Below are 23,870 nucleotides of genomic sequence, written 5' to 3' on the forward strand. Positions count from 1 at the left end.
CACTGTGCTCAGCCCCTTGTGCCCTGCACAGTCCTTGGGTGTTTGGAAATTCCGTTTCCTTTCCTCTGACAGAGGAAGCTGGCTGTAAAAGCTGCCTTGAAAAGGGTGCTTGGGATGCCTGAGACAAGAACTCTGAAATAAGGCAATGTCAGGATGTGAGCGCAGCCTCCTTTCATCCCTTTGTGTCTGTGCATTGCAACACAGTCTTTCACAGCAGTGATTAGCTGTGTGTTTTTCCCATAAGGCGCCTGCCTCATTCAGTGCACAGCATGCAGAGTAACTCGGGCTGCTGCCTGCGGGACCCTGCAGCACTCAGCAAAATGGGACATGATCCTGATGAGGGCAGGAGGACAGGGGGGAAAACAGTGCTAATTTAATTTGATCATACTGACTGCTTCCATGGACACTGGGCTTCTTATCCCTGCCTCCTTCCCCTGTGAGATGTCGAGGGATGCACCAAACTGTCCCCACATGGATGACAATTGGGTTGCTTCTTTCCCTGATTCCTGACTTTTGCTGGCTGCTTCCTGGGAGAGCTAGGAGCTGCTGACTGTGTGTGAAATTGCTGGGACTGGCCTCAAAATGTATCTTGTGCTATAGCAGCTCCAGGAACTCACAGAAATCAGCTCATCACCTCCCCAGTCAGCAGCTCAGGAAGACATCAACTGTGGGCTTCCATTGCAGGCTGCTGTCCTGGAGCAGAGACACTGGTCTTTGGGGCTGGGAGCAGCTCCTGTCCCTCAGAGCAGGCTGCTGGGTGGGCCCTGGGGAAGGGATCCTTGCTCCCTGCTGCATGACCTGGGGACTGGGGCAGTGTGTGGTGCTAGGGATGCTGCAAGGGCAAATTGGCTCACAGCTCCCAAGGTTAGGAGTGATGAACCCAGGAGATGTCAGACAGTCAAAATGCGTATAAACATCTCTGTCCTCAGAACTCATAGGGGTCAGCTCGTCGTCAGCCTGAGCTCTTGTGTTTTTGTTTTGCTTGAAGCTATCCCATCCCCTTCAGCACACCTGGATACACACGAACACACAAACACATGCACAGTCACATGGGAGAGCTTGCAGAGGGCTCTTTCTGGGAGCCACAGGCTTACAACGCACTTCCTTTGCCCTTGGACTGACAGTTATCTCAGAGAGCAACCTCCACTGCTAGCCCTGTGCTCCAAGCTGTAAGAGGAAAACAGGGAGAATGGGACCAGAGGCAGCAAAGTGGGCAGTGGGTGTTTTAGCACCCCGCAATGCTGCACCAGCACAGGACCCTGCTCCTCTTCCTCAGTTGCATCACTACTAGTCTCACACCAGTGGCTTGGCTTTCCTCCAGCTCACACGGCAGCACCAGGGCCCTTCCCAGCAGCTCTATGTGTCGGCAGGAGGAGGCACAGACAGGCGGAGGCAGCTGTTCCCAGGCTGCCTGCATTACAGCGATAATCGAATGATAAATTATTTTCAAGCAAACTTGAATTTTCACTTGTTAGTGCTGTGCAAACGATTTCAGGGGAAAAAATGATAAAAAAATAAAAGCAGACAAAGGAGAATGGCTGAGAGCTGAGTGTGCTCCAGGTGATGCTGTGTGTGCTATCTGTGGGCTGTGGTCATCCTGCAAAGCCAGCTTGTATGCAGCAGGGCTGGCCTCCCAGGTACCTTCATGTCACACATTTGGGGCTGTTTTGTTTACCCCCTGCATGTATACCCAAGTCTGTACCCTGTGCTGGTGCAGCTGCTGCTCCCAGCCCTGCACACCCACCTGCAGTGATACAAAGGGAGATTTATTCCAGCTGCGGTTCTGGCCCCAAGGTACCTGACCCGCTTTCCCACTGCCAGCTCCATTTCAACCCACAAAAGGTCATAGGAAGTTGGGTTTATTTTTAGTTTTCCCTTTTAAGTTCCCCGAAGCAGTGGAGACTGATGGAAGAGCAAACACCTCACTCCCTCTGGCCCCAGGCTGGGATCGCAGGACGCTGCTGACAGGCAGCTGTGCCCACCACGATGCTCCAGGGCAGTGAGTGCTGGGGGTAGGATGTGGGAGGAGCGGGTGCAGGGGAGTAGGCACAGTGCCCACTGAGCTCCCAGAGGCCTTCTGGCCGTGTTACCCGTAAGAGCCATTCAGGCTTGGCACGTGATGCTGCTTCCTTACTGCTGGAGCCACATTATCGCAAGGGCTTGTTCTTCCTTTTGTTCCTCGTATTGTTTCATGGGGAAACTGAGAATCGGAACAGTTCCTGCAGAACCTGGAGACTTTTGGGGATGAGCACTGCGCTCTTTGCACCAAGCGACCCTTTCTGGGGGCACTGAGTCTTCTTTCCCACCACCCCACATCACCTTCCTCATCATACGCTCTTGGCTGATCCCCAAACCACTGCCTGGGCAGCTCAGGGTGAGACTGAAACACATAATTAGGAAAAATTGTTTCTTCTTAACATAAGAACTGTCATAGAATTGCTAGTCCTGGGTGGACGGCGGGTTATCTAATCTGTAGGAAATCTCACTTTTTTTCTTTCCTTTCCCCCAGTCTGAAAATGGAATGCAGACACTTAAAATAAATTCCCGGAGAACAAAACTGAGAAAACACAATGGGATTTGCATCAAAGTGTTCAGATTAATTAGCTTAAACTGAAAGCTTTCATTCTGATTTCAACCTCTGCTTTACATACAGAAGAAAAAAAATTGAAGCAGCAAAGCTTTGAAAGTCGACAAATCACAATGTTCCACCCTGAAAAATATCAAAACAAGATGCTTCGCCTCACTGAGCCGCTTTGTTTCCCTTTAAAAGCAAAAAGCACCAGGACCAACACCTTCGCCAGCAGCTTGGCTCATTAAGAGCTTCAAAAAAACCCTCAAGATCAGCAGAAGCAATTACTATCTTCATCGGTTTTACTCTTTTTTCCTCCAGAGGAAAGCCCAGAGCTCTGAGCTGGCCAAAACTGCCAGAACATTTCTTTAAATTCTTTCCTTTTATTGTGTGGTTGATGCACAGAGCTTGAGCTCTAAATTTGCCAGGAGCTGGACTCCGAGATCCTGATGGGCCCCTTCCAGCTTGGGACAGTCTACTACTCCGTGCTTCTCAGTGCTCTGTGCGTGGGGCACAGCATCCCAGCCCCCTGCACCTTGTGTCGTGGATATTGGAAGGGGAAGGGACAGGGAACGGCTGGCATTTTATAAACGTTTGTCATCTATGAGATGAGCTAAACATGTTTCTGTGAATATTTTGCCACAGCGGCTGTGATTGAAAAATGAAAAATGGGAGATCCGCGGCGTTGTGCTCACTCTGTCATTTTTAGCTCTCCTTTCTAGTCCTGTTCATTTCTGTTTCAATGGCAAAATGTGATGGGAAAAGGGTAAGAACAGAAGCAGGAGAGAGTAATAGAGGGAGGGATGCGGGGAAACGCTTTAGCCGGGGAGCTGATGGCGCGGCGGCTGCTGCCATCTATTGGCTCTGGCAGCTAAGGAGCGGGCTGGGAGAGCCCCGCTGTCCGCCCCGGGCGCTTCTGCGGAGCCGGCAATTCGCTACTGAGCATCCCCGTGGAGCCGTGGGTCTGCAGGAGGGCTGCAGAGCAGGTAGAGTCGGGTAAGGCACTGCTGAACGCATTGGGGAAGGATCTCGGGTGCGCATCCCTCGGGCACGCGGCTCTGCGGTGGGGGCTCCCAGAGCCCTTCACAAACAAGGGCACGGTGCCTCTTCCTTTCAGGTTTGTTGCACTGGAATAGAAAAGCCTCTGGGTTTGGCAGCAGCCTCCACCCCACACGGGACACAGCAAAATGACCTTCCTCTGCCGCACCTTGTGCCGAGGGGAAGCACCTGATCAAGCACATACACGACCCAGGAGAGCTGGGGGTCTGGGATGTGGGTAAAGCTGGGGAGCTCAGAAGCTCATGATACATTCCTTCACGTCCTCTTGTGTGGGGGGAGCCTGGAACCACAGCCCTCTTCCAGTAACCTTGTCCCAGTGCAGGCAGAAGGGACCCAGCAGGAGGTGGTTTGGGAGGAGTGTCCCGAGGGCTCACGGTCCTTCCAGGAGCTGTAAGCTCCCATCTGGCAGAGGACGTGAGCTCTGGGCTGCTCTGGGCTGCCTCTGCATCTCCACAATTTAGGCAGGATCTATTCTAGAGGCAGGGAGAGGTTTTCCATGACAACTCCAAAACCCACTGCACCCCTCCCACAACTGCTCCAAAGCCACATTAGTTAGTGTCCCATTGGCCACACGGGGAGCGGGGAGAAAGCTGAGGATCCTAAACAGCGGGGACAAGACCACAGCAGCAGCCCCAAATGTGGGCCCCACGATCAGCACAGGCAGTGGGTGGCAGCAGCATAGCTCGGGGGGCTCTGAGCCTGCACAGTCGAGCTCCGCCGCCTGTTGTCCAGCAGTGCTGACTTCCTCCGCCCCGACTGCAAACAATGTGAGCTGGGAGAGGTGCAGGCCTCAGCACTTCTGAGCACCAAACGCTGAGTTCAGCTGGGCACGGCCCCGTGGCCGTGTAACCCTTTGGTTGCGGGATGGAGCGGGTTCCCCTGTGCTGAGCAGCGCCTTCGGGCTGCAGTGCCGTCACCGCCTGCCTGCAGCAGGTGGGAGCAGCAACAGGAGTGCAGGAATGAGGAAATGTCCCCGCTGCACTCTGCCCTGTGTCCTGCAGCACTGCTTGTGCCGGGGGGGGGGGGGGGGGGGGGGAGGGGGGGTCTCAGCATGTGCGGGAGGAAAGTACGGCTCTGGCTGGCATCGAGCATTAAAACCACGGAAGAGAAGTTTGTTTGACCTGAAACAAAACGCTTCGTCGCGTTTGTTTGTTTTGTCCCTGCTGCCGTCAGGCTGGAGCTGATTTCCTTTTTCTTTCAGGTTCATTTCTAGAGTACAAAGAGAGAAGCAGGGAGGCTTCATTTCGAACCTGCCACGGAATGGTCAACTTCTGCGTGCTCCCCAAAGGAAATGGGAATGCTGGAAGAGATTATTAACCCTTCTGTAGTTTTCAATGCAGAACGGGGTTAGCAGAGGGGCTCCCCCCAGAGCCTGCACCCCACTGGCATGCTGGGCAGCTCATGGCAGGGCAGCACGCTGACCTCTGCTCTGCTGGGAAACAGAGGCTCCTGAGATGATAAGTGGCTCTGGGAAGAAATTCCTTTCTTCGTGTGAGGGAGTGGCAGCGCTGGGCACACTCGCAGGCACGTCCACACCTCTGAGCACAAGCAGGGACCCGACGTGGAGAGGAGGGAGCTGAGGTTCTGCAAGGAGGACGCGGTGTGGGGCTCTGCAGAGCAGGTCAGTATGGGGCAGGACAGGGCAGGACGGCTGTGCCTAGCTGGCTGGGTGCTGGCCGGCCCCAGCTGAGCAAACACAGCTGGGAAGCAGGTCTTGCAGGTGCCTGGAGCAGCTCGGTGCAGGTGCACAGCAGCATAGATCCATATTGGGATTCTAAGTCCTGGTGGAATTTGAGGTTCAGATATGGGAGTTATGAGCACAGTGGAGAGAAATAGGCTTATCTGAGGTCTTTCATATGCAGGAACCAACAGGGGAATGAAAAGAGAAATCACACCAGCAGACACTCGATCTGGCAAAGTGGATTTGGTGCCAGAAGGGTGCAGCTGTCAAACAGCCCCAGACTCTGGCAGTGCTGCATCCTTGGCTGAAGGATGCTGGGCAGCCCCCACCTCCTGTTCAGTACCCTGGGAAGGACATATGGATGGCAGCAGTGCTCGCAGGGACTGCACAGAGAGGAGAGGCCCTGGGGGTCAGCAGTGGGGCTGTGCCAGATGGGATCCCACGGCATTGCTGTGTAGCCTCTCCCAGCCTGGGAGGCTGCGATGGGATCAGCAGCACTGAGGACTGTGCGTGAGCCCTGGCGCTCGTGAGGCACAGAGGGGGAGTGCAATGGGAGCGGTTGGGCTGCTGGCCAAAAGGAAAATTACATTCCAGGTCAAACATTAGGCTTACCTTTACCTGTAGAGGGGCGGGTTTGGTCCTTAAGTTGTCTAGATAAACTTAAAAGCAATAAGATTTCAAAACAACAAATGAGGACATTTTTGCTTGAATATTGCTCTCTGCACAGAAGGATTTGACAGTAATTTATAAATAGATATTGCTAAAACAAACAGCACCCTGTGTGAAGCAACAAGACTGTTAGAAAAGGGGCTCCTTATTGCAGCCCTGACCCCTGCAAGGCAGCCCCAAACCTTACTGCAAAGCTGTCCGTGGCATCACACAGACCTGGGCTGTGCGTGTGGAACCTGGGTGCTTTGGGAGCCATGCTGGGAGCTCACTTCCTCCTCCAGCCCTCAGACTGTCAGCACATCCCTAGGTCGATTGCAGGAGTTTTCTAAATCCAGAGCTTTCTGGGACATGGTGCAGCAGGAGAAGGAGCCTCCTTGCCAGGGGCAGAACATGTCCCAGCTGCTCACCTTCGCGCCGGTCCTCCTCTGCACTGGAAGGATCAGCTCAGTGTTGTCACGCTGGGAAATAACATCGATGCTTTGCATCTTCTTACTGAGGGCTGTAGCGAGGATGGTGAGAAGGATGGTTGGTAGCCCCAGTGTTTTGGCACCTGGGGGTGTCAGCAGTGCTGCATGGCAAGCAAGGCTCTGCCGTGGTGGCAATCAGCCCATTCCTAAAGGAAAGGAAGCCCACCCTGCTTGTGACTTTCTTTTGTGGTGTTTTTTTTCTTTCACACGGGGACTGTGTTGACCTTTCCCAGGGATGCTCTGCACACCTCTGCTGCCCATAGAGTATTGAGGCCACCGAGTGAGTCCTGGGTCCTGCTGCTGTAGCATGGTGAGGGTCAGAGCGTGGTATCAAAGAGAGAGCCAGAATCCACTGCGGTCAGCCCAGAGAGCACACAGCTACCTGATCACTCCTCCTCTGTTCATACTGGGGTGCAGCCAGTTCTTCTGATTCAAAGTCAAGACCTGCCATCCCCGAGTGAGCCAGCTCTTTGCACTACCAAAGCCAGGCAGCTTGCTAGGTCATAGCTCTGTCCACAGAGCTGCAGGCTGATGCAGGAACTGATGGAGGGTGCTGGAGCAGCTGCAAGTGGTGCCAGCAGGTGAGAGGTACTCATAGTGGCTCTGGGAGTGGTTACTTTGGATGGGGGGGGGAAACAAGAGCTGCAGCTCTCCATAGAGGTCAGCCTGAAGCTTGGTACTGCATTGGGAGGAATGAGAAGAATGTGCCACGTGGGCCTGGTGACAGGCGCCCAAAGGCGAGGGCGAGAGCACAGCTCAGGGCAGTGATGCTGGCCGGTGGGACGTGCCTGGCCCCCGCCTTGCCAGCACACAGAGCCCGCTCTGAAAGCCCATTGTGCATTGTGGCCAGGCTGAGCTGCAGTGGGACCAGTGGTGAGAGGCTTGCTTCCTCCGGTAGCACAGCAGCAGCCTGCCGGCTTGGGGCTGGTGGCAATGCTGGACACATGGGCTGCTGTTTGGGGGCCCCTTGGCACCAGGACCTGGCCCTGGGGTGCACAGGTAAGCTATCTGCTGGGAGGCCACATCCCTGCTATGTTCAAGGGGGGCTATGGGACATATGGTGGTCATGCTGCTGGGAAGATCTCATTGCTGAGTGCTGGCTCCCTTTGCTTGGAAGGCTTTCAGAGCCCAGGGGTGCTGTGGTAGGGAGGCAATGCAGGGAGAGCCAGGGGGTGCTGGGCGAGGGGTCAGAGAGCCTGGAACTGCTCTCAGCTTGGGGCTGGGACTGCTTCTTGCCCCACATTACAAAATATTTCATCACTGGGGAGTTAAATGAGTCACTAGAACAACTAGGAACAAATCCCCACCAGCAGTTTCAATTGGCCACTTGAAAAATTTGCTAGTTCCCTTTCTGAGGCAGGCCCAAACAAAAATAAACACTGAAACAGCAGCCAGCACAGCTGGGAGCAAACTCACTTCTCCTCTCACCCTTGTAGCACTTGCTCCATCCATTTAGCCTGCTCAGTTGGGAGCCCCAGCATGCATGGTCGCACTGCTGGCAGTGCCAACACAAGCAGTGCCCCACCTGCCCCTTCCTTCACCTTGGCTACCCTTGAGTTTCCCGGAGAGCCCTTGGGCTGGGAGCATCCCACCAGGAGTCTGAATGCTTCTCCCCACCTTCTCTCTTCCCCAGCTGAGGAGTGTGAGTCCTGCTGTCCCCACTCGCCCCTGCTCCTGTCACACTGGGATCGCCTGCAGCACACCACAGCTGAGTGCCGGGGACGATGGTGGCAGGAGAAGAACATGGCATCAGGTACCTGTCTCCGGGAAGGAAACATGCTGAGGGTCTGCTGGGCTGTGGGGTGGAGAGGAAGGGAGGGACGTGGGAAGCTGGCGTAGCCCAGCCCTGGCATCAGGCACTCTGTTTCAGCTCTGCCTCCAGGCTCCTTTCGCTTCCCAGCCTCCTTTCCCCCATACAAGGGCGGGGTTGGGGTGGGGGGGGAAGGAGTTCCTGGATGAAGTCCTTTGTTAAGAGCACTCACATCAGCTCTTGAGAAATATAGAGGCTGTTCTTCCTATGCAAAGCTCATTAATCGCATGTCCAGCCTTGGGCCATTCTTTTCTGCTCACTATATGTAAGGATTATAATTCTATGTGGAAATAACAGTTTATTTGACTGCCTAGCAAAGCTGGCTAAATAATAAAGACAATAGAATGTAGTTACAGTGACAAAAATGGTTTAGAAAAACCACTACACTGTTCCAGCTCCAGATAGAATCACAGAATCATTAAGGTTGGAAAAGACCTCTAAGATCATCTGATCCAACTGTCCCCCTCCCACCAGTGTTGCCCACTAACCACGTCCCAGTTCAGATCTCTGGGTGTATGCCCGTCTACTGAGTTCTATCTGATTGCTGACAATAGCAGCTTTTCAATCTTGTTACCCCTCCACAGCCAGTACAGCTGTGGAAGTGTGAGCTGGCTTTTTATTTGCCACACTCATCATTAACATAATCACCAGCTAAAGTTTCCTCTCCTGAATCCTCTATGGCAATAGTTGACAACATATGAAGAGGAGAGAAAAGAACTTGGATTTCAGATATCAACTGGAGCAGTCAGGGGAGGAAATCCATTTTGACTGTCATACTGATGAGCAAAGAGTTTGCAAGTCCTTGGCCCTCCTGTGCTGGGGACCTCTCTGCTCACTGGGTCACCATGCTCCCATATCTGCCCTGGGAAGACCTTTCCCTAGAGCAAGGAGGGAATGTCCTTACCTCAAGGCCACTCCAGGTCTGGAAAGGAGCAAGCTCACAGCTATCAGGGAGGGACACAGTGATGTTGCATCCGGTCCTCAGCATCATTTTAGGGTGAAGCTGGATTCACACAGTTCCCTAGCCAGACATGCAGCATGGTTCATGGACTTTGCCTCTGGGTGTTGTGTTCAGGCAGAATGTCCCAGTTTCCACCACAAAACCTGACAACAGCTTTTCTGTGTCCCTGTGTAGGCAAGGTGGGTGCATCAGAGCCAGGCAGACCAGCTGAGGCAGCAGAAGGCTCCCCAGACCCCTCCTCAGTGCTGCTGGCAGCTGGAGAGGGCTTTCTGCCAGGTAAGGTGCTGCCTTCAGTGTCAACAATATTTCCTGCCACTGAAATGCCTGCCTGGCATCGTGCTAACCAAGAGCTGTCACTCCCCGAGTTCCTCATCTTCCTGTCTGGATGAGGAGGATGGGATCGGTTTGCACTGCCTGAGGCTGAGCCCTGATGGGGCTGGTGTGGCATGGAGCTCCTCCTCCCCCTAACCCTGCACATTTCCTTTTCAAGAGATCTCACTCTTCTTCTCCATTGAGAGCCGCTCCTCACGGTGCCCCAATGCCCAGCTGCAGGAAGCAGCCAGAAGGAAGCTGTGGGCCCTGGAGAGTGATGACAGAGATGTCTGTGCTCTGTTCAAGGTAGGAGCAGAGAATGGCACTGCAGGGCTCCTGGCCTGCTGGGATGGATGTGTGATGGGACACACAACCCAGCTGGGAAACTCCCCCCAGCATGTGCTACTGCACTCTGGGGTCTGGTTTTCTTGCCACACTGCCAAAGGAAACCGCATGTATGACTCCAAGCCCTTCAGTCTTGCTTTGAATCCATGTAGGAGCTGTCAGCCAGGCTGCTGTGCATACAGGCACAGGAAGATCGGTTCCTCCTCACCTTCAAAACCCTGGAAGAAGTCTGGAAGTTTTCCACGTATCTAACTTTAGGTAATGTTTCCAAGGTGGGGGGGGGGGATCCAAACAGTGTGAAGAGCATTTTTGGAGAAGGTATTCTGTGACAATGAATAAAAGTAATGTAACAGAGAGAACAGCTTAAAGAGAATGTTAATCAGAAGGCTTTGTACTCGTGTAGTCACAAAACTATTCTGTGGATGAGTGATAAAGATTTGGGAGGTTGTCTTATGGGAAATTCCTCTACTGCATCTTTATTGCAAATGTCAGACTGAGAAACAGCCCAGCAGAGCAGGGTGCTGGAACTGCTTTCCCTCTGTTTTTAGGCTATGTAGGCCACTGCTTGGAGCAGCTTCTCTTTGAGCAGGAGTACTGGCTGAACTGTGCTCTGGTGGAGGACACGGAGATCAGAGTGTCCATGGATGAAAATCGCTTGGCCACCATATATCTGGGTCTGCTGCTCCAGGAAGGTGAGGTGGGATTCCAGGACTGCTTTCTCCTTGGCTCTGCCCTGTGCCAGTGCCACTGACCTGGCCATGACTCTTTCTATCCACAGGTCACTTCTTTTCCAGAGCAGTGTGCCAGCTGGAGGGGAAGGGAGGGGAGGGCCTGCAGCTCTGCAGGAATGAGCTCATCCAAGTGAAGAACATTGGAGAGGAGTCCAAGTGGGAAGGGATGTCCTTGCTGACAGGCCAACGAGGCCTGGTGCCTGTGACTGCCCTAGAGCCAGTACCTCACCCATTCTACCAGTAAGTAGACAGGCAATCTATGGTGCTTGAGCCAAGATCCATTCCTGATGCACCAGCTAACACCAAATCAGGAGTGAGGAGCTGCTCTTACCTCTGGCATTGGGCAAGAGCCCTATAACTGTGTGAGAATATACGTTTTTTTATACATTGAGATGACTAGAACTGGTTCAGGTTCTGTTATTGGGGTAGAGCAAGGACATAGTTGTGGTATCATTCTTGTATAGTGTCAATTTAGGTCATACATGGAATTAGTTGTGAATTACAGGCAACAAAGCAACATCCCAAATCTTGAGTAAGGCCAGTCAAAATATGGCCTGATGTTGCACACCTGGCTGTGTTGTGAAGCCGTTCAGATCTTATACTCACACGGTGAAATCCACCTTATGGGCTGGGAAAATCATGCTACTTTTTCCACAAGGTGTGAAGCTGCACATGGGAGCTGCAAGCTGCCCTCCGTGCCCCATAGCACCATTGCAAGGCATGGATGGGCTGGCTGGACTGTCCATCTGCCCTGCTTGCGTGAGACTGTCCCTGGGGGTGGCCTGGGGGCTGCTCAGAGAGGACCAGCAAGGTTCTCTTTTGTCTTCCAGGTGGTTCTTGAAGAATTATTCTGTGAGCTTTAGCATCTCCCAGGAGATCAGTGGGACAACCTCTCAGCTGATTGGTAAGTGATAAACATGTATGGTGGCCGCCCTTCACAGGGATGGATGTTAGCTCTTGAAGTCCTGGGTTTGGTCCAAAATGCAAAGGGTCCATCTCTTGATCAGACAATGGAACTCCATTGTGAGGTGCTGCAGGAGAGTATTGCATCCTCAGGTTCTCCTAGACATTTCCACTGTTAAGGATTTCACTCCTTGCAAAAAGTTGAGACAGTCCATCTCCTGTGAAGCAGCTACAGCAACTTCATTTTTCCATCTATCTTCAATGGTGCAGCTCCCAGAAGTTTCACTCTTTGGCTTTGTGGGTTTTTACCCATGCCTCCTGTATATTTTATCAAAATATTTTTTATCAGGAAGAAACTGCAGAGGTCTGAATCAGAGAACACAACAAATCTTGGGGAACAGAGTGGCAGTCTACTTGAGCTGACATCATGCCCTCCTCACCTAAATCTTTTCTAGCAAGGAAGTTTTAACAGTGAGCCTCACAATGAAATGCCATTGTTTGCCTTTTGTTTCTCAGTCAAAGGCAAGTGCACAGCCACAGTGGACCATAGAGGAGCAGCATGGGATGAACTGAGTTTCTCCAAGGGAGACAGCATAGAAATCATTGGCTTCCTCATGCCAGGACTCCCGTGGTTTGTGGGCAAATCTCTTATCAGTGGGAACATCGGCTTCGTACCAGTGCGATCCGTAAATGCTGATCCTTGTGAACCTCAGTAAGTTTAGTGCTACAGTCTGAATTTAAAGTTGGGTGGAAAGGAAGAGTAGACTCCAAGTCCCAGTTCAAGGCTACAAGAGAGTCTAGGGCAGGTAGTTTGCTTTGCAAGGACTTTGTAGAGGATCCATGTGAGGTCTGTCCAGAAGCCTTAGCCAGGCTTTTCTGCCAACAGGCTGCAGGAATCTCTGCCCAGACAAAGCTATCATATTTCACTTGCTTCAGGTGATTCTTGGAGAGGAATGGGTCTGGCTCTGGGTTAGAGCTGGCTAAGGCAACCCAGAACATCTGTGTCACAGATGAGCTGGCTTCACAGTTTCAACTAGAAATGTTCTTGTCTTAGTAGCTTTTTTCTGAGGGGCTGTGAGTCTGGAAAGGGTGAGGGCTCTAGTCATTGCTCAGGAAACAGAATTCTTTGCTTTCTTCTGTCCCTTTGCCTTCTGTGGGGTGCAGCCACTGACACAGTTCTTTACTGAACAGAACTCAATGCCAGGCTAGGGACAGAGACAGGGGCTATCTGAGGAGCATGGCTGGGAAACGCACTCTTAGGACCTGGAAGTTGCCTGTTTCTGGCTTAAAGACACCTCCAGTTCGATACCCATCCAAAAAGGTTTCTCCTCCAAAACTGCATATGGGAGAATGGGGTTCTTAATCTGTTGCATCTGTTGGGCTTTGCTGGGTAAGGTTCACTCAAGATAAATCTCAGGCAGTTTTCACTGACACTACAGAACAGCAGAGAGATTCTGACTGTTTTTCTCAACCTAGAGAAAAGGAGCTGGTGTTTCTGAGTGAAGAAGAAAATTTGCCCCTCCTGTGCATTCCCTGCAATGGTGGTGAGCAGCACTTTGCCACCCTCCTTGGAGAGCTGGCACACACTGACATCACCTCTGTGTACCGCCTGGGTGAGTTCCCTCTCCTTACCTAGCCCCATTGCTCCTGTGGAGAGCACAGCTAGTTTTTCTCTGTTTCCTGCCTTTTCTCCATGGTTGTACACCAAGCCAAATTCCACAATATAGAGGGGCTGAAACTGCACCTTCACATGGTGTCAGTGGCCAGAAGTGAGCCTGCTCTCTCAGACACAGGTCTGGGGTTTAGCAGGTTTGAGTGCCATGTCAGCACACTGACGCTAGTCAAGCCTATGGGCATGTTTGTTTTGTCTCTTTGTGCAGATGGTTTTGAACCCAGAGCCATGTTCCTGAAAGTGCCATCAGGTGAGTACATGGAAAATGCTTTCACAGTGATGCCAGCAGTGAATTCTGACATGGGAAATGTTCCACTGTGGTTTGCTTGTCCTCTTCCAGATGCTGTTCTCCATGGCAGTAAGGACAACCAGCTGCTCCAGTCTTGGGAGGAGATAAGCAGCTTGGTCACAGCTAGCACCTCGGAGCAGTCCAGCCCAGAGAGTGAGTCAGCCCCTGCTACATGGGAAGATGTTCTCCTGGATAGGCTGAATGATTTTGATGATCCCAAGTTCTTCATTGACCTGAATGCTGGACACATGGAAGATGCTGATGTCTTTGAACCCATACTGACCTTCCTTAACCAAGACAGTTACATGCCCTGTTTTCAAAGCCTCTATGATCTCAGTTTCTCCTTTCTCAACACCACTTTTTATGGCTTCTCTGATGAGGATGAACTGGTCTTGTACCTCGACACATCCAGGAACTGGGCCAAGAGGACTCATTCAGTTTGGGCCCATGTCAGGCTCTGTTTCCTCTTGGGTAAGCTCTGTATGAAAAAAGTCAAGTTCTCCCAGGCTCGAGTCTATTTTGAGGAAGCCATGAGCACTCTGGACGGAGGCCTTGGGGACCTGCCCCTGCTGGCAGCCCTGTACGTGAACCTTGCTTCCATCTACCTGAAACAGAACATGAAAAACAAGTTCTCCTCCTTGCTGGGAAAAATGGTGGCCTTGCTTGTCTGCTTGCCTGGCCGCCCCTTCAGCTCTGAGAATGAGCTGAGGGTCATGATGTACATCCTGAGGGAGGCCATTGCTGTGGGGAATGGTCCTCTGGAAGCACGGGTCTGCTTCCTTATTGTCAAGCTCTTCCTCCAGCTGGGAAAAAATGATGAAGTGCTGCCCTTTATTGAGCATCTTCAGTGTCTCTGCACCACTTTGCTCAGCCCGGACACTAGCACCGTGCCACTGGATGCCACCCCCATCCTGAGCTATCTGTATGACAAGAAGTACTTGCCAAACATTGCGCTAGCTTCTGCCAGGTCTTTTGTTCCCAGTGGCATCAAGGGGGCACCAACGCCCATTTGGAGAGCTGGCTTCATCCTCCAAAATTCATCCAAGCTCCAGGGAAGCCAACTGGAGAGGAGCAGCATCCCAGCCCTGGCGTGTTCCTACCTCAAACAGGCACTGCACTTCTCCTGTGAGAGCAGAGCAGTGAGCACCCAGAGGACTCTGTGCGCTGTACTGTCCCGGCTGTACCTCCAGCACGGGGTGCTGGATGGGGCGGTGTGCTATGCAGCTCAGGCTGTGGCTGTCAGCAGGCTGATAGGTGAGGAGGAGGCTTTCGAGTCCTCCCTCTCTCTGGGGTGGATGTACCTTCTGAACAGCCAGCCAAGCCCGGCCGCAGACATCATGGGGCAGCTGTTATGTTCCCTGCACGGGACAGACAGTGTGACGCAGGGCGGAGCGGTGCACAACCTCCTCGCCATCGCCCTCAGAGGAGCAGGGCAGGTGCAGAAGGCTGCAGAGAACTACCTCCGGGCACTGCACAAAGCCAAGGAGACGGGGAACAAGAGGAACCAGGCTATTGCCCTGGCCAACCTGGGGCAGCTGAGCCAGTCGTGTGGGGCGAGTCAGCTGTCTGAGCTCTACCTGCTGCGGGCTGCCGGGCTGTATGCCGAGCTGCAGGGCAGCCAGGAGCTGGAGCTGGAGTTGGTGCACGTGCTGCTGTGGCTGGCACAGGCCATGATCAGCAGACGGAGGATGGAAGATGGCAAACTCTGTTATGAACTTGCACTGGTTTTCTCCCTGAAGTGGCATAACGTGAGGAGTGAGTACAGCTTTGCTGGCAGGAATGAGGCAGTGCTCACCTCAGTGCAGCACCCCTTAGGTCCCTAACACAGCCCTCTGAGCTGACCCTTTCCCTTCCCTCTGTCACGCAGGTCAGCTTTGTGTCACTGAGGCTCTCTGCCATTTCTACAGCCAAGTGTGCCCCAGCCTCCAGGCCTGCATTACCTACCACGAGCACCGGGTCTCCTTGGCACAGAAACTCCAGGACAGAGAGCTGGAAGGCAATGTCTGGCAGACCCTCAGCCAGCTCTACCAGGCTTTGGGCACCCCTGAGTAAGTCCTGAGCTTGGCTGTTTCCTGTGTAGATGCTATTAGAGAGGAGTCTCTGCTCACCCATGTAGGAGGAGTGGCTTTTCCACAGTGTCTGCAGCAAAGTCCCTGCAGGGAGGTGGGGTGTATGCAGGTGGTGGGTGCTGAGTGGCTGAGGTCTGGGACCTGTGCAGTGCAGGAACAGCTCAATGTCAGCCAGATTGCAGGGACAGACAGCAAATGCTGTGCTGCTTGCTGGGATAAAACTGGGGGATGGCCAAACATAGCTTTCCAGAGAGACATCCAACCTTCTTCAGAGGGGACCTAGTGACAGGGAATTCATCACTTCCTTTGGAGGCTTATCCCAGTGATTAATCACTGCTCACTAGTAAAAATAGACTTCTTATCTGCTATTTAAATAACCCTGGCTTCAGCCTTCAGCCATCGAGCCTGCCCTTTCTATTGCTGCTGGAATATTTTCCCCAGGGATACACTTCAGACCTCGTATCAGCTCACCTTTCAATCTCCTATTTGACACATGCAGGTGATGGATTAGTTTATGCAGGAGGGAAGAGACAGATGTGGATAAACCACAGACTTTCTTCAGCTTTTCAAGGCAGGCACGTCAAATAGTGTGTGTGGGGGGGACTAGCTCCTGTGTCCTAGAAGGATAAGTGGGCAGGGGCTGTCACTAACTTGGATGTTCACCTTCCCGTGCTGGGTCACAGTGAGTTCAGAGGGAAGGAATTTAGGAAGCAGACGCCTGTCATGTGAGCAGTGCTATTTCAGCTCACAAAGCACCCCAGTACCTGGAAGGACAGCTGGAGCACAGTTCCAAGCAAGATACCAAACAAGCAAACATGCCATGGATCCTGCCCCCACCCATGGCCACAGCCACGTTCTGCAGGCAATGTGTCCAACACAGCACCTCGTCCTGCTGCCTGCCCCTTTTCCTCTAGTGACACAGGGCTTGGGAAAGGGACAGCTGGCCTTGCGTATGTGGCACAGAACTGTCCTCCTGCCAGCACCAAGGAACAAACAACAGTCAGAGATTTGGTTCTGGGTGACAGATGTTGGCTGGGAAGTGAAGGTATTGTGGCAGCTCTGTAGTTGGTTGCTGGCATGCTGTGATTCCTCTGTAATGTTTTCTTGCCTGTTACCATGACAGGGCTTTGAGACAGTCGCTGGACTGCACCAAACAGAGCCTGAGGATCTTCATTGACCTCGAGGAGACTGGCAAGGCAGCAGAGGCCTGGCTGCAGGCAGGAAGGCTGTACTATCTCATTCAGGAAGATGAGCTGGTGGAAATGTACTTTCAGGTATGAGGGAGGTGTCTGGAGCAGTCTTATTCCCACTTTGGTGCTGTGCTCCCATCACAGCTGTGTGGCTCGGCAGGAGCCATTTGGGGCTCAAGGAATTGGAAGGGAAACTTCTCATGAGCAGTAGAAAACTGCTGTTGGAAGGAGGAGCTGTTGCCTTATCATTCATACACTATCTGGCATTAAATGTCCTAACTTTCCTGGGTTTAGAGGATTCGTGAGTGAAAGTTTGTGAATTCATTGGGCCAGAAAGTGATGTGAGAGGGTCAAAGGAAGTGCCAGGTGATGAGTTTCCATTGAAATGCACATTGATGAGGGGTGAGGTGCCAGGGAAGTGCTTGGAGACTTCTTGGAGCAGAAGGCTACTGGCTTCTTTCCATCTCCAACATTATTCTATCAGACGAGCTGCAAAGAGGAAATTCTCCCATGAAAATTGTAGGGCTCCATCACTCAAAGAGCAGCTTCTATTAAAAGATACAAAATCCTTCCACATGCCCAAAGAAAGCAGAGCAGAAGGCTGGCTGGGTCTGCTGGCACTGTACTGAGCTGGGGTATCCAGAAAAGCACCAGGCTGAGCACACATAAGGAATGCTTTGGGTCCTCACTGTTACCCTAGAGGCACTGCTGAACCGGTGACTGGGAAACTGAACTGGCATGGTCATTGACTCTGACAGATTGTAATGATGGGAAGAACAACATGCTCTGTCTGGAGGGTATCATAATGGCACAAATATCTGTTCTTTCCAGAAGCCTGTATACTTGCCATCACTCCCATCCCATTGGCTCCATCTTTTCTCTGTCCTGGTGGTTTCTCCCCCTTGTCAGTCTCGACATTGCCTTCACCATGCTGTAATGACAGACCAGGCAGGTCTCCTGATTCCATAGGATGCCCCAGCTGGTCAGTTTGGCACTCAGATCCCACACAGGGACATGTATGGCTCCTGGCTCCATCTTCACACATCACTTACAAATTCAGCATGACAGTCTCACACACCTGCTTGCCAACCTGCGTCTGTGCTGTTTGGAGCACTGAGGTTCAAGTGTAGGATGATGTGATTTACTTCATCACTCCAAAGTCTGTGTGTGAACGTCCCTTTCCAAGTCTCACTCCAGTTTCTTTTCCTTCTAGGCAGCTATCGGGACTGCTCTGAAAGCTGAGAACTTCTCCTTGGCCATGGATCTCTATGAAAAAGCAGGCGATAACTTTTTTAATGGCAACCGACACAGAGATCGAGCGGTGGAGTTTTACAGGGTACTGATCCCTCTGAGCATGTTCCTTTTGTCCCTTCTAGGTGGTCACCATGGAGAACTGCAGCACTGTGTGACAGGGGAGGAGGATGGAGAGGGACGTTGTCATTCTGAATGTGCATGCATGTAAACTTTGCTAGGAGGCATCTCAGAGCTCAGGCCCATTATGCAATAGCTGCAGATCTCCCCCGAGGTCATTTTGGGGGGACGGAAGCAGGGGCTGTGCATTACCAATCCTAGCAGCTTCAGATGTGGGCTGCTCATTCTGTGGATGTGCTCAGAGCCAGAATTTCATGCACCTAAGGAAAGGCAGAGATGTGAGGCTCAGCTTTTGAGGACCATACTCTGGGATACCAAACTCATGTTTAAGAGTTAGAATTGGGATGCCCAGAACTCAGCTGTCTGCCTTGTCAAGGGCTCAGTCCATCTCCTGCTGCACGGTCACCCTTCTGTGGGCAGTGCTGTAATCATACCTCCAGGAGCAGACCAGATTCCCTGTTCTCTCCCCAGGGTGGTGCAGTGCCCTTGGCCAGGAAGCTTCAGGCCATTAAGACGGAGCTGCGGCTGTTCAATAAGCTGACGGAGCTGCAGATTGGGCTGCAGGGCTATGAGAAGGCACTGGAGTTTGCCACGCTGGCAGCCAGGCTGAGCATCAGGGTGGGTGAGTGATGCAAACTCACGGGTATATGCAGCTGCTGGCAGAGTGGGCTGGCTTTTGGGTGAGAGAAGCGTGCACATGCAGAGGAGATACTGCTGCTTTCATAAGCCCTCTGGATCTATTCTTTCCTAAGGGTAACATCTCTTTAAGGCCACTTCCCTTTTTAAGCTGTGTGTCAGTCCCACAGGAGCAGGGGTACTGCTGGGCAGAGGGCTCTTGCTAAACCAAAGCTCAGGAAGTCTGATGAAGGCACAGGACTCAACAGTTCCTCTTTCCCCTGGCTACTCCAATAAACTCACCCCTTTCCACTGCAGAAGTAGGTCTAATGGCCAGCATAAATGTCTGAGATGAAACCAGCCTTGTCATAACCCTTTCCAGCACCATGAAATCCCCTGATTGTGTGATATATCCCCTGGACAACCTGTCCTGCATTGGTAATAACAGCCCTTCCCTTGACTTTGTTTTCTCAGGACTGTTTTCAAATGTAGTGTCTCCTTATGAAGAGATCTGTGCCCTGGGGCTGGAGATCAAATGCAGCTTGGTGTGCTGGGCTGGATATGATTAGTGAGCATGCTGCAGGCTGACTATATCAGCAACTCTTTTCCAGGAGATCAATTGCAAGAGCTGGTTGCATTCCACCGCCTGGCTACAGTCTACTATTTTCTGCAGATGTATGAGATGGCTGAAGATTGCTACCTGAAGACGCTCGCCCTACATCCCCCCATACTGCAGTGCTCTGGAGAGGCTCTGTACTACTGCAAGGTGTATTGCCACCTTGGCAACCTGACCCTGCACAAGCTGAAGGTAAAAAGCTGCTTTCTGTGGTGCTGTGTTGAGCTCTCAGATCTTGATCTTGGTCTAATACTGATAGGACAAGGGGAAATGACTTTTAACTGTAAGAGGAAGAAATTCTTTACTCAGAGGGCAGTGAGGCCCTGGCATTGCTGCCCAGAGCTGTGGATGCCCCATCCCTGGAGGTGTCTGAGGCCAGGTGGGATGGGGTCCTGGGCAACCCCATCTAGTGAGGGACAACCATCCCATGGTAGGGGCTGAAACTGGATGGGCTTTAAGGTCTGTTCCAACCCAAGGCATTTTAGGATCCTATCATGGGAAGCTGGAAGTGGAGTGCCATGTCTGCCAGCAGAGCAGCCACCCTAGTAGGCAGCTGCATCCCATGACTCTCCAAGCCCATCTGCAGCTTTTGAATAAGTACACACAATGCTGGCACCACCAGGTTTTCAGGGGGAAAGGCAGTTTGGGAAGAAGCATGCTGGCCCTTAGCTCTGATTGTGCAGAGCCCATTTCACTCAGTTCAAGCCCACAACACTCAAGTGGAACCACTGGGCTCTGCTCCAGCATCCTCACACCCTGTGATCTCACATTAAGCTATTTCCTAACACTCTCTTCTTTATGGTCAGGATGAACAGGACGCAGCAGCCTACTTCCTCCTGGCCCTCGCTGCAGCCACTGAGCTGGGAGATATGGAGCTGCAGGGTCTCATTGGCACCAAGCTGGCCAACATCCCCAGAGCCCCACGGGGAACCGTGGACATGCCAGGCTGTGCCACGTACCGGGCCAGGTGGCTGAGTGAAGGAGGCCACGTTGTCTGAGCGATGGATGTGTCACCATGGGATGCTCCTGAGGGCCTCGTGCAGCTCCATGTGCTCTTCAGGAGCAGCAGCCAGCAGAGGTCCTGCCACCAGCAGCGTTTTGCTTCTCATCCCCAGCAGACAAGGGACTTGGGACCCTGCCCATATTTCTCAGGCACGGGGATGTGCACATGGCACTGCAGGCAGAGTGGGGCAGGATGAGGCCCCAGCAGCTGGTGCTGGATGGGGACGGTAATGAGATGCCACCCGTCCCCACTTGGGTCTCTGACCCGAGAGTGTTTTAACTGGAATAGTAGCTCTTTATTTATTCTGGATGTTTTCTGTGCTGTCTGCTCCCACACAAAACACAGCCGCTCTTCGGCATCGAGAGGCAGGGATAGGGACATGGGAAAACACAGCGTCCGGGGACGACAGCTGCTGCTGGGCAGCGAGGCGGCCGCTCACCGCCAGGGAGCAACCGAGCCCCGCGTTTGCAGCTCGGGTCGTGCGGAGCGAGGGGTGAGCGGAGCTCCGGGCGCCGGCAGCCGGCAGCCCGCTGGGGCAGCGCGGAGGGACCTGGTGCAAGGCGCCTTGTCTGACACGTGCCCCACTGCTTGTAAGTGCTGTACGCAGAACATTTCTTTCCTCGCTGCTCTTAGCAAACGCTGACATCATTTTCTCCTTCCAATCTTTGCGAGCGTCCATCACTGAGGCAGTGAATATATGGCTTCCTTATCACACATTCTGGTGATGCTAGTGGAGAACATCAGTCCTAGGCTCAGATGAGTTAAATCTCTGTCCCATATGAAATACAGTGAGGTTCCGGGGGAGGCAGTGCAAGGAGTCCCTCTGGCTCACTCCATGGGCTCATGTCAGGTGCCCAGTGCTCACCGAGGCCAGGGTTTGCATGGCTGCATGCAGCTCAGCTGTGTGCACATCTGGTGCTCAGCACTGGCCTTGGGGAACCTGAAACGATGCCTGAGGCCACCACAAGGATGCTGGTACTGTGGGACAGCACCTGTACATGGGGGCACGGCTGTGTGGAGCCATATCCCTCACAGACCCACACTGGAGGCTGGTGGCTATCTGCCTCTGAGCACCAGTGAAAGAATAAGGGCTTTGTTTTATCATAAAGGATCCACGTTTCAGCTGGTCTAATCAGCTCACCTCCACAGAGTCAAACTTGCAGGGATTGTAGGTCTGGCCAACCATTTTTGACCAAATTTGTACTCTTTAAAGCGCAGCAGATGACTCTGTGGTACCTGGGGGAAATGGAGACTTGCATGTTGAGAACATCCCATAAAACTTAACTTTCCCTCTCCTTCATCCACCACTCTCTCCTTCCCAGAGCTGATCACATATGCTGACAAAGTGGCTCTGTTTTCCTGGTGGGATGAGAGGTCGAGGTGGTTAGTGCTAATTAACATCAAGTTAATAGCACATAATTAACACCAAGTGAAACTTGGTGCATACCAGCTCCCGTGTCTGAACCCAAGGGAGGGTGAGGATCCTGTGTTGCTCCAGCCATAGAGGAGACTTCTCCCTGCCTGGAGAGCAGGGCCAAGGAGAAGTACATACTTTGGGGTCTTTGTGACAGAGGAGGTGACCTCACCTGATGGCTCAGGTCCTGGAGCAGCTGGGCTGGGAGTTATCATCCTCAGCCCCTCCTGGGTGTTGGAGCGTCATTATGGGCAGACAGAGGAAAAATTAGGGGAAAGGGTGGATCAGGTCTCCTCACATCTTCACGTTCAGTGAGTGCAGCTGAAGGAACTGCCAGCATCAGCTCTGCCAGCCACAGTTCAAACCCATGTAAAGCCAAAGCTGGCTGTTTGGTGCCTCAGGGGGCCATTTAAATCCTGGAATAAAGATGGACTGGATTTCTTTAACATATGTTCATTCTTGGGCAGTGGAAATACCATGACAAGAATAATTCCTGGCTCATTGTAGCTCTGGTGTTAACCTCCAGAGGCACTAGAAAAAAAAGGAAGCATTTATAACTGCAAATATAGATATGGGTAGAAGCATAATGATAGCTGGAGTTATTTGGATTACTTAGAAACTACTCTTTCTTGCAGAAATACAACACCCAGCAGTAATAACCACTACAAGCAGGAACCTTTCATCATTCCCTCGTTGCACAGTACTGCAAATCCCCACTGCTTGTGCTAGGTGCAGAGACCCAACTGTACCAGGCACTGCCTTCTCCCACTGCCTGCCTCAGGTCCTCATGGGACTGCCAAGGGTTAGAAGACCTCTTTGAGTCAGGGTCCAGAAGTTGGGTGGGAAGTGATGCTGCTTGGGAGGGAAGTTTGCATTTCAGTGATGTGGGTAGGAGCCATCTCTCCCCTCCTGAGGGCCTGCACTTGGCCCCTAAACCCGGCCATAACCCTAACCAAAATAACCAATCCCAGCTGACCTTCCTGCAGCCCTGATGGGACCACACTGTGGCTCGGAGGGCTCTGCTGGAGCCCTGTGCTCACTATGCAGCTGGGTATGTTGTTGTGGATGTGGCACTTTTTATCAGCTACAGATGTCAGTAGAGAAGTTGTGCTGGGCACATCCTGCTGCTGGGGCTTGTTGGGATGTGGAGGAGCAGCATCTGGGGCAAAGGCAAACCTGCGCTCGCCTTATCTCAGGGGCAGCTGTGACTCTGCAGACAGCATCTTTCTGTGTTGCTTGGAAAAGCAACGAGAAGTCGGTAAACACCAGCTGTTCTGCTGAGCAGGGTGAGCGCAGTATGTAAAGCTGGGCGATTTAGATTAAAAATCGCTTATTTACACAGCAACCTGCGTTTTTTGTTTGGTGATAATTGGGATCATAAACATGCACGCTGGGAGGTGTGCCTGAGGTTGGTGCCACGGGGCAGTCAGGACTCACTCACTGTGACTACGTGCCCGTGGATGAAGCAGCAGTCCCCCATACGGTGGCAAGGCGGGCAGGGTGCAGCAGTGCTCCCAGCTCTCCTGGTGTCTCCCCAGCTCAGCAATGTCCCACCAGCCCCAGCTCCTTGCTGGGAGGGGAACTGCAGGAAACCCGGCAGCACGAGGCTCCCTCATCACAGCATGGAGACAACTGTAGGAAACCATGCGAGCGCCAACAAGTCCCGTCACACTGCAGGGAACAGGGAGGAAAAACAGATCAGGATTTGGCTGCCACAGAGCCTGCTGGGATGCAGTCCAGGAACTGGGATGAACACGAAGAAATTAGCCCCTAAGCACCAGAGAGGTGCTGGAGAAAGGAAGAATAAATTCTTACTCAACCAGCACACAAAGGGGCTTTGGTTATGGAGTGGACCGTTATGGAGAGCTACTTCTATTTTATTTTTCTTCTTATCCTTTGCACCTGCTCTGACAGTGGGGTTGGGGCCACACGAGAATGCACACACAGGGAGCAATGCTGCAGCACTGATGTCCTTACTCTCGAGTTTAATTCTGCCTGAGGCACCTCCAGCTTGTTGCAGCTGGTTTTCCACTTGCAGCATGACTCTCCCCCATTGCTGCCTAAGCTTTAATTCATGTTTGATCTCAAAGTATTAGTATAATATTAATAAGGTTTAAAAAATTT

The 23,870-nt window shown here is 52.4% G+C and overlaps 1 protein-coding gene across 1 annotated transcript; it reads left to right on the forward strand.

The window, feature by feature from the left end:
- The first annotated feature begins 7,311 nt into the window (after positions 1–7,311).
- Positions 7,312–20,813, forward strand: SH3TC2 (SH3 domain and tetratricopeptide repeats 2). The gene is made up of 18 exons (XM_065734556.1): positions 7,312–7,444; positions 8,079–8,198; positions 9,391–9,492; positions 9,707–9,834; positions 10,026–10,131; positions 10,422–10,565; positions 10,652–10,844; positions 11,435–11,508; positions 12,024–12,219; positions 12,984–13,120; positions 13,388–13,429; positions 13,520–15,223; positions 15,336–15,516; positions 16,661–16,811; positions 17,941–18,063; positions 18,570–18,720; positions 19,325–19,521; positions 20,136–20,813. The coding sequence occupies exons 1-18, from the start codon at positions 7,390–7,392 to the stop codon at positions 20,325–20,327; spliced, it is 3,996 nt and encodes a 1,331-aa protein (XP_065590628.1). The 5' UTR covers positions 7,312–7,389; the 3' UTR covers positions 20,328–20,813.
- Positions 20,814–23,870: the final 3,057 nt, after the last annotated feature.

Source organism: Cyrtonyx montezumae, unplaced genomic scaffold (genome assembly GCF_038088225.1).
Source record: "Cyrtonyx montezumae isolate F1298 unplaced genomic scaffold, pur_monq_1.0 scaffold_18, whole genome shotgun sequence".
Classification (NCBI taxonomy): Eukaryota; Metazoa; Chordata; class Aves; order Galliformes; family Odontophoridae; genus Cyrtonyx; species Cyrtonyx montezumae.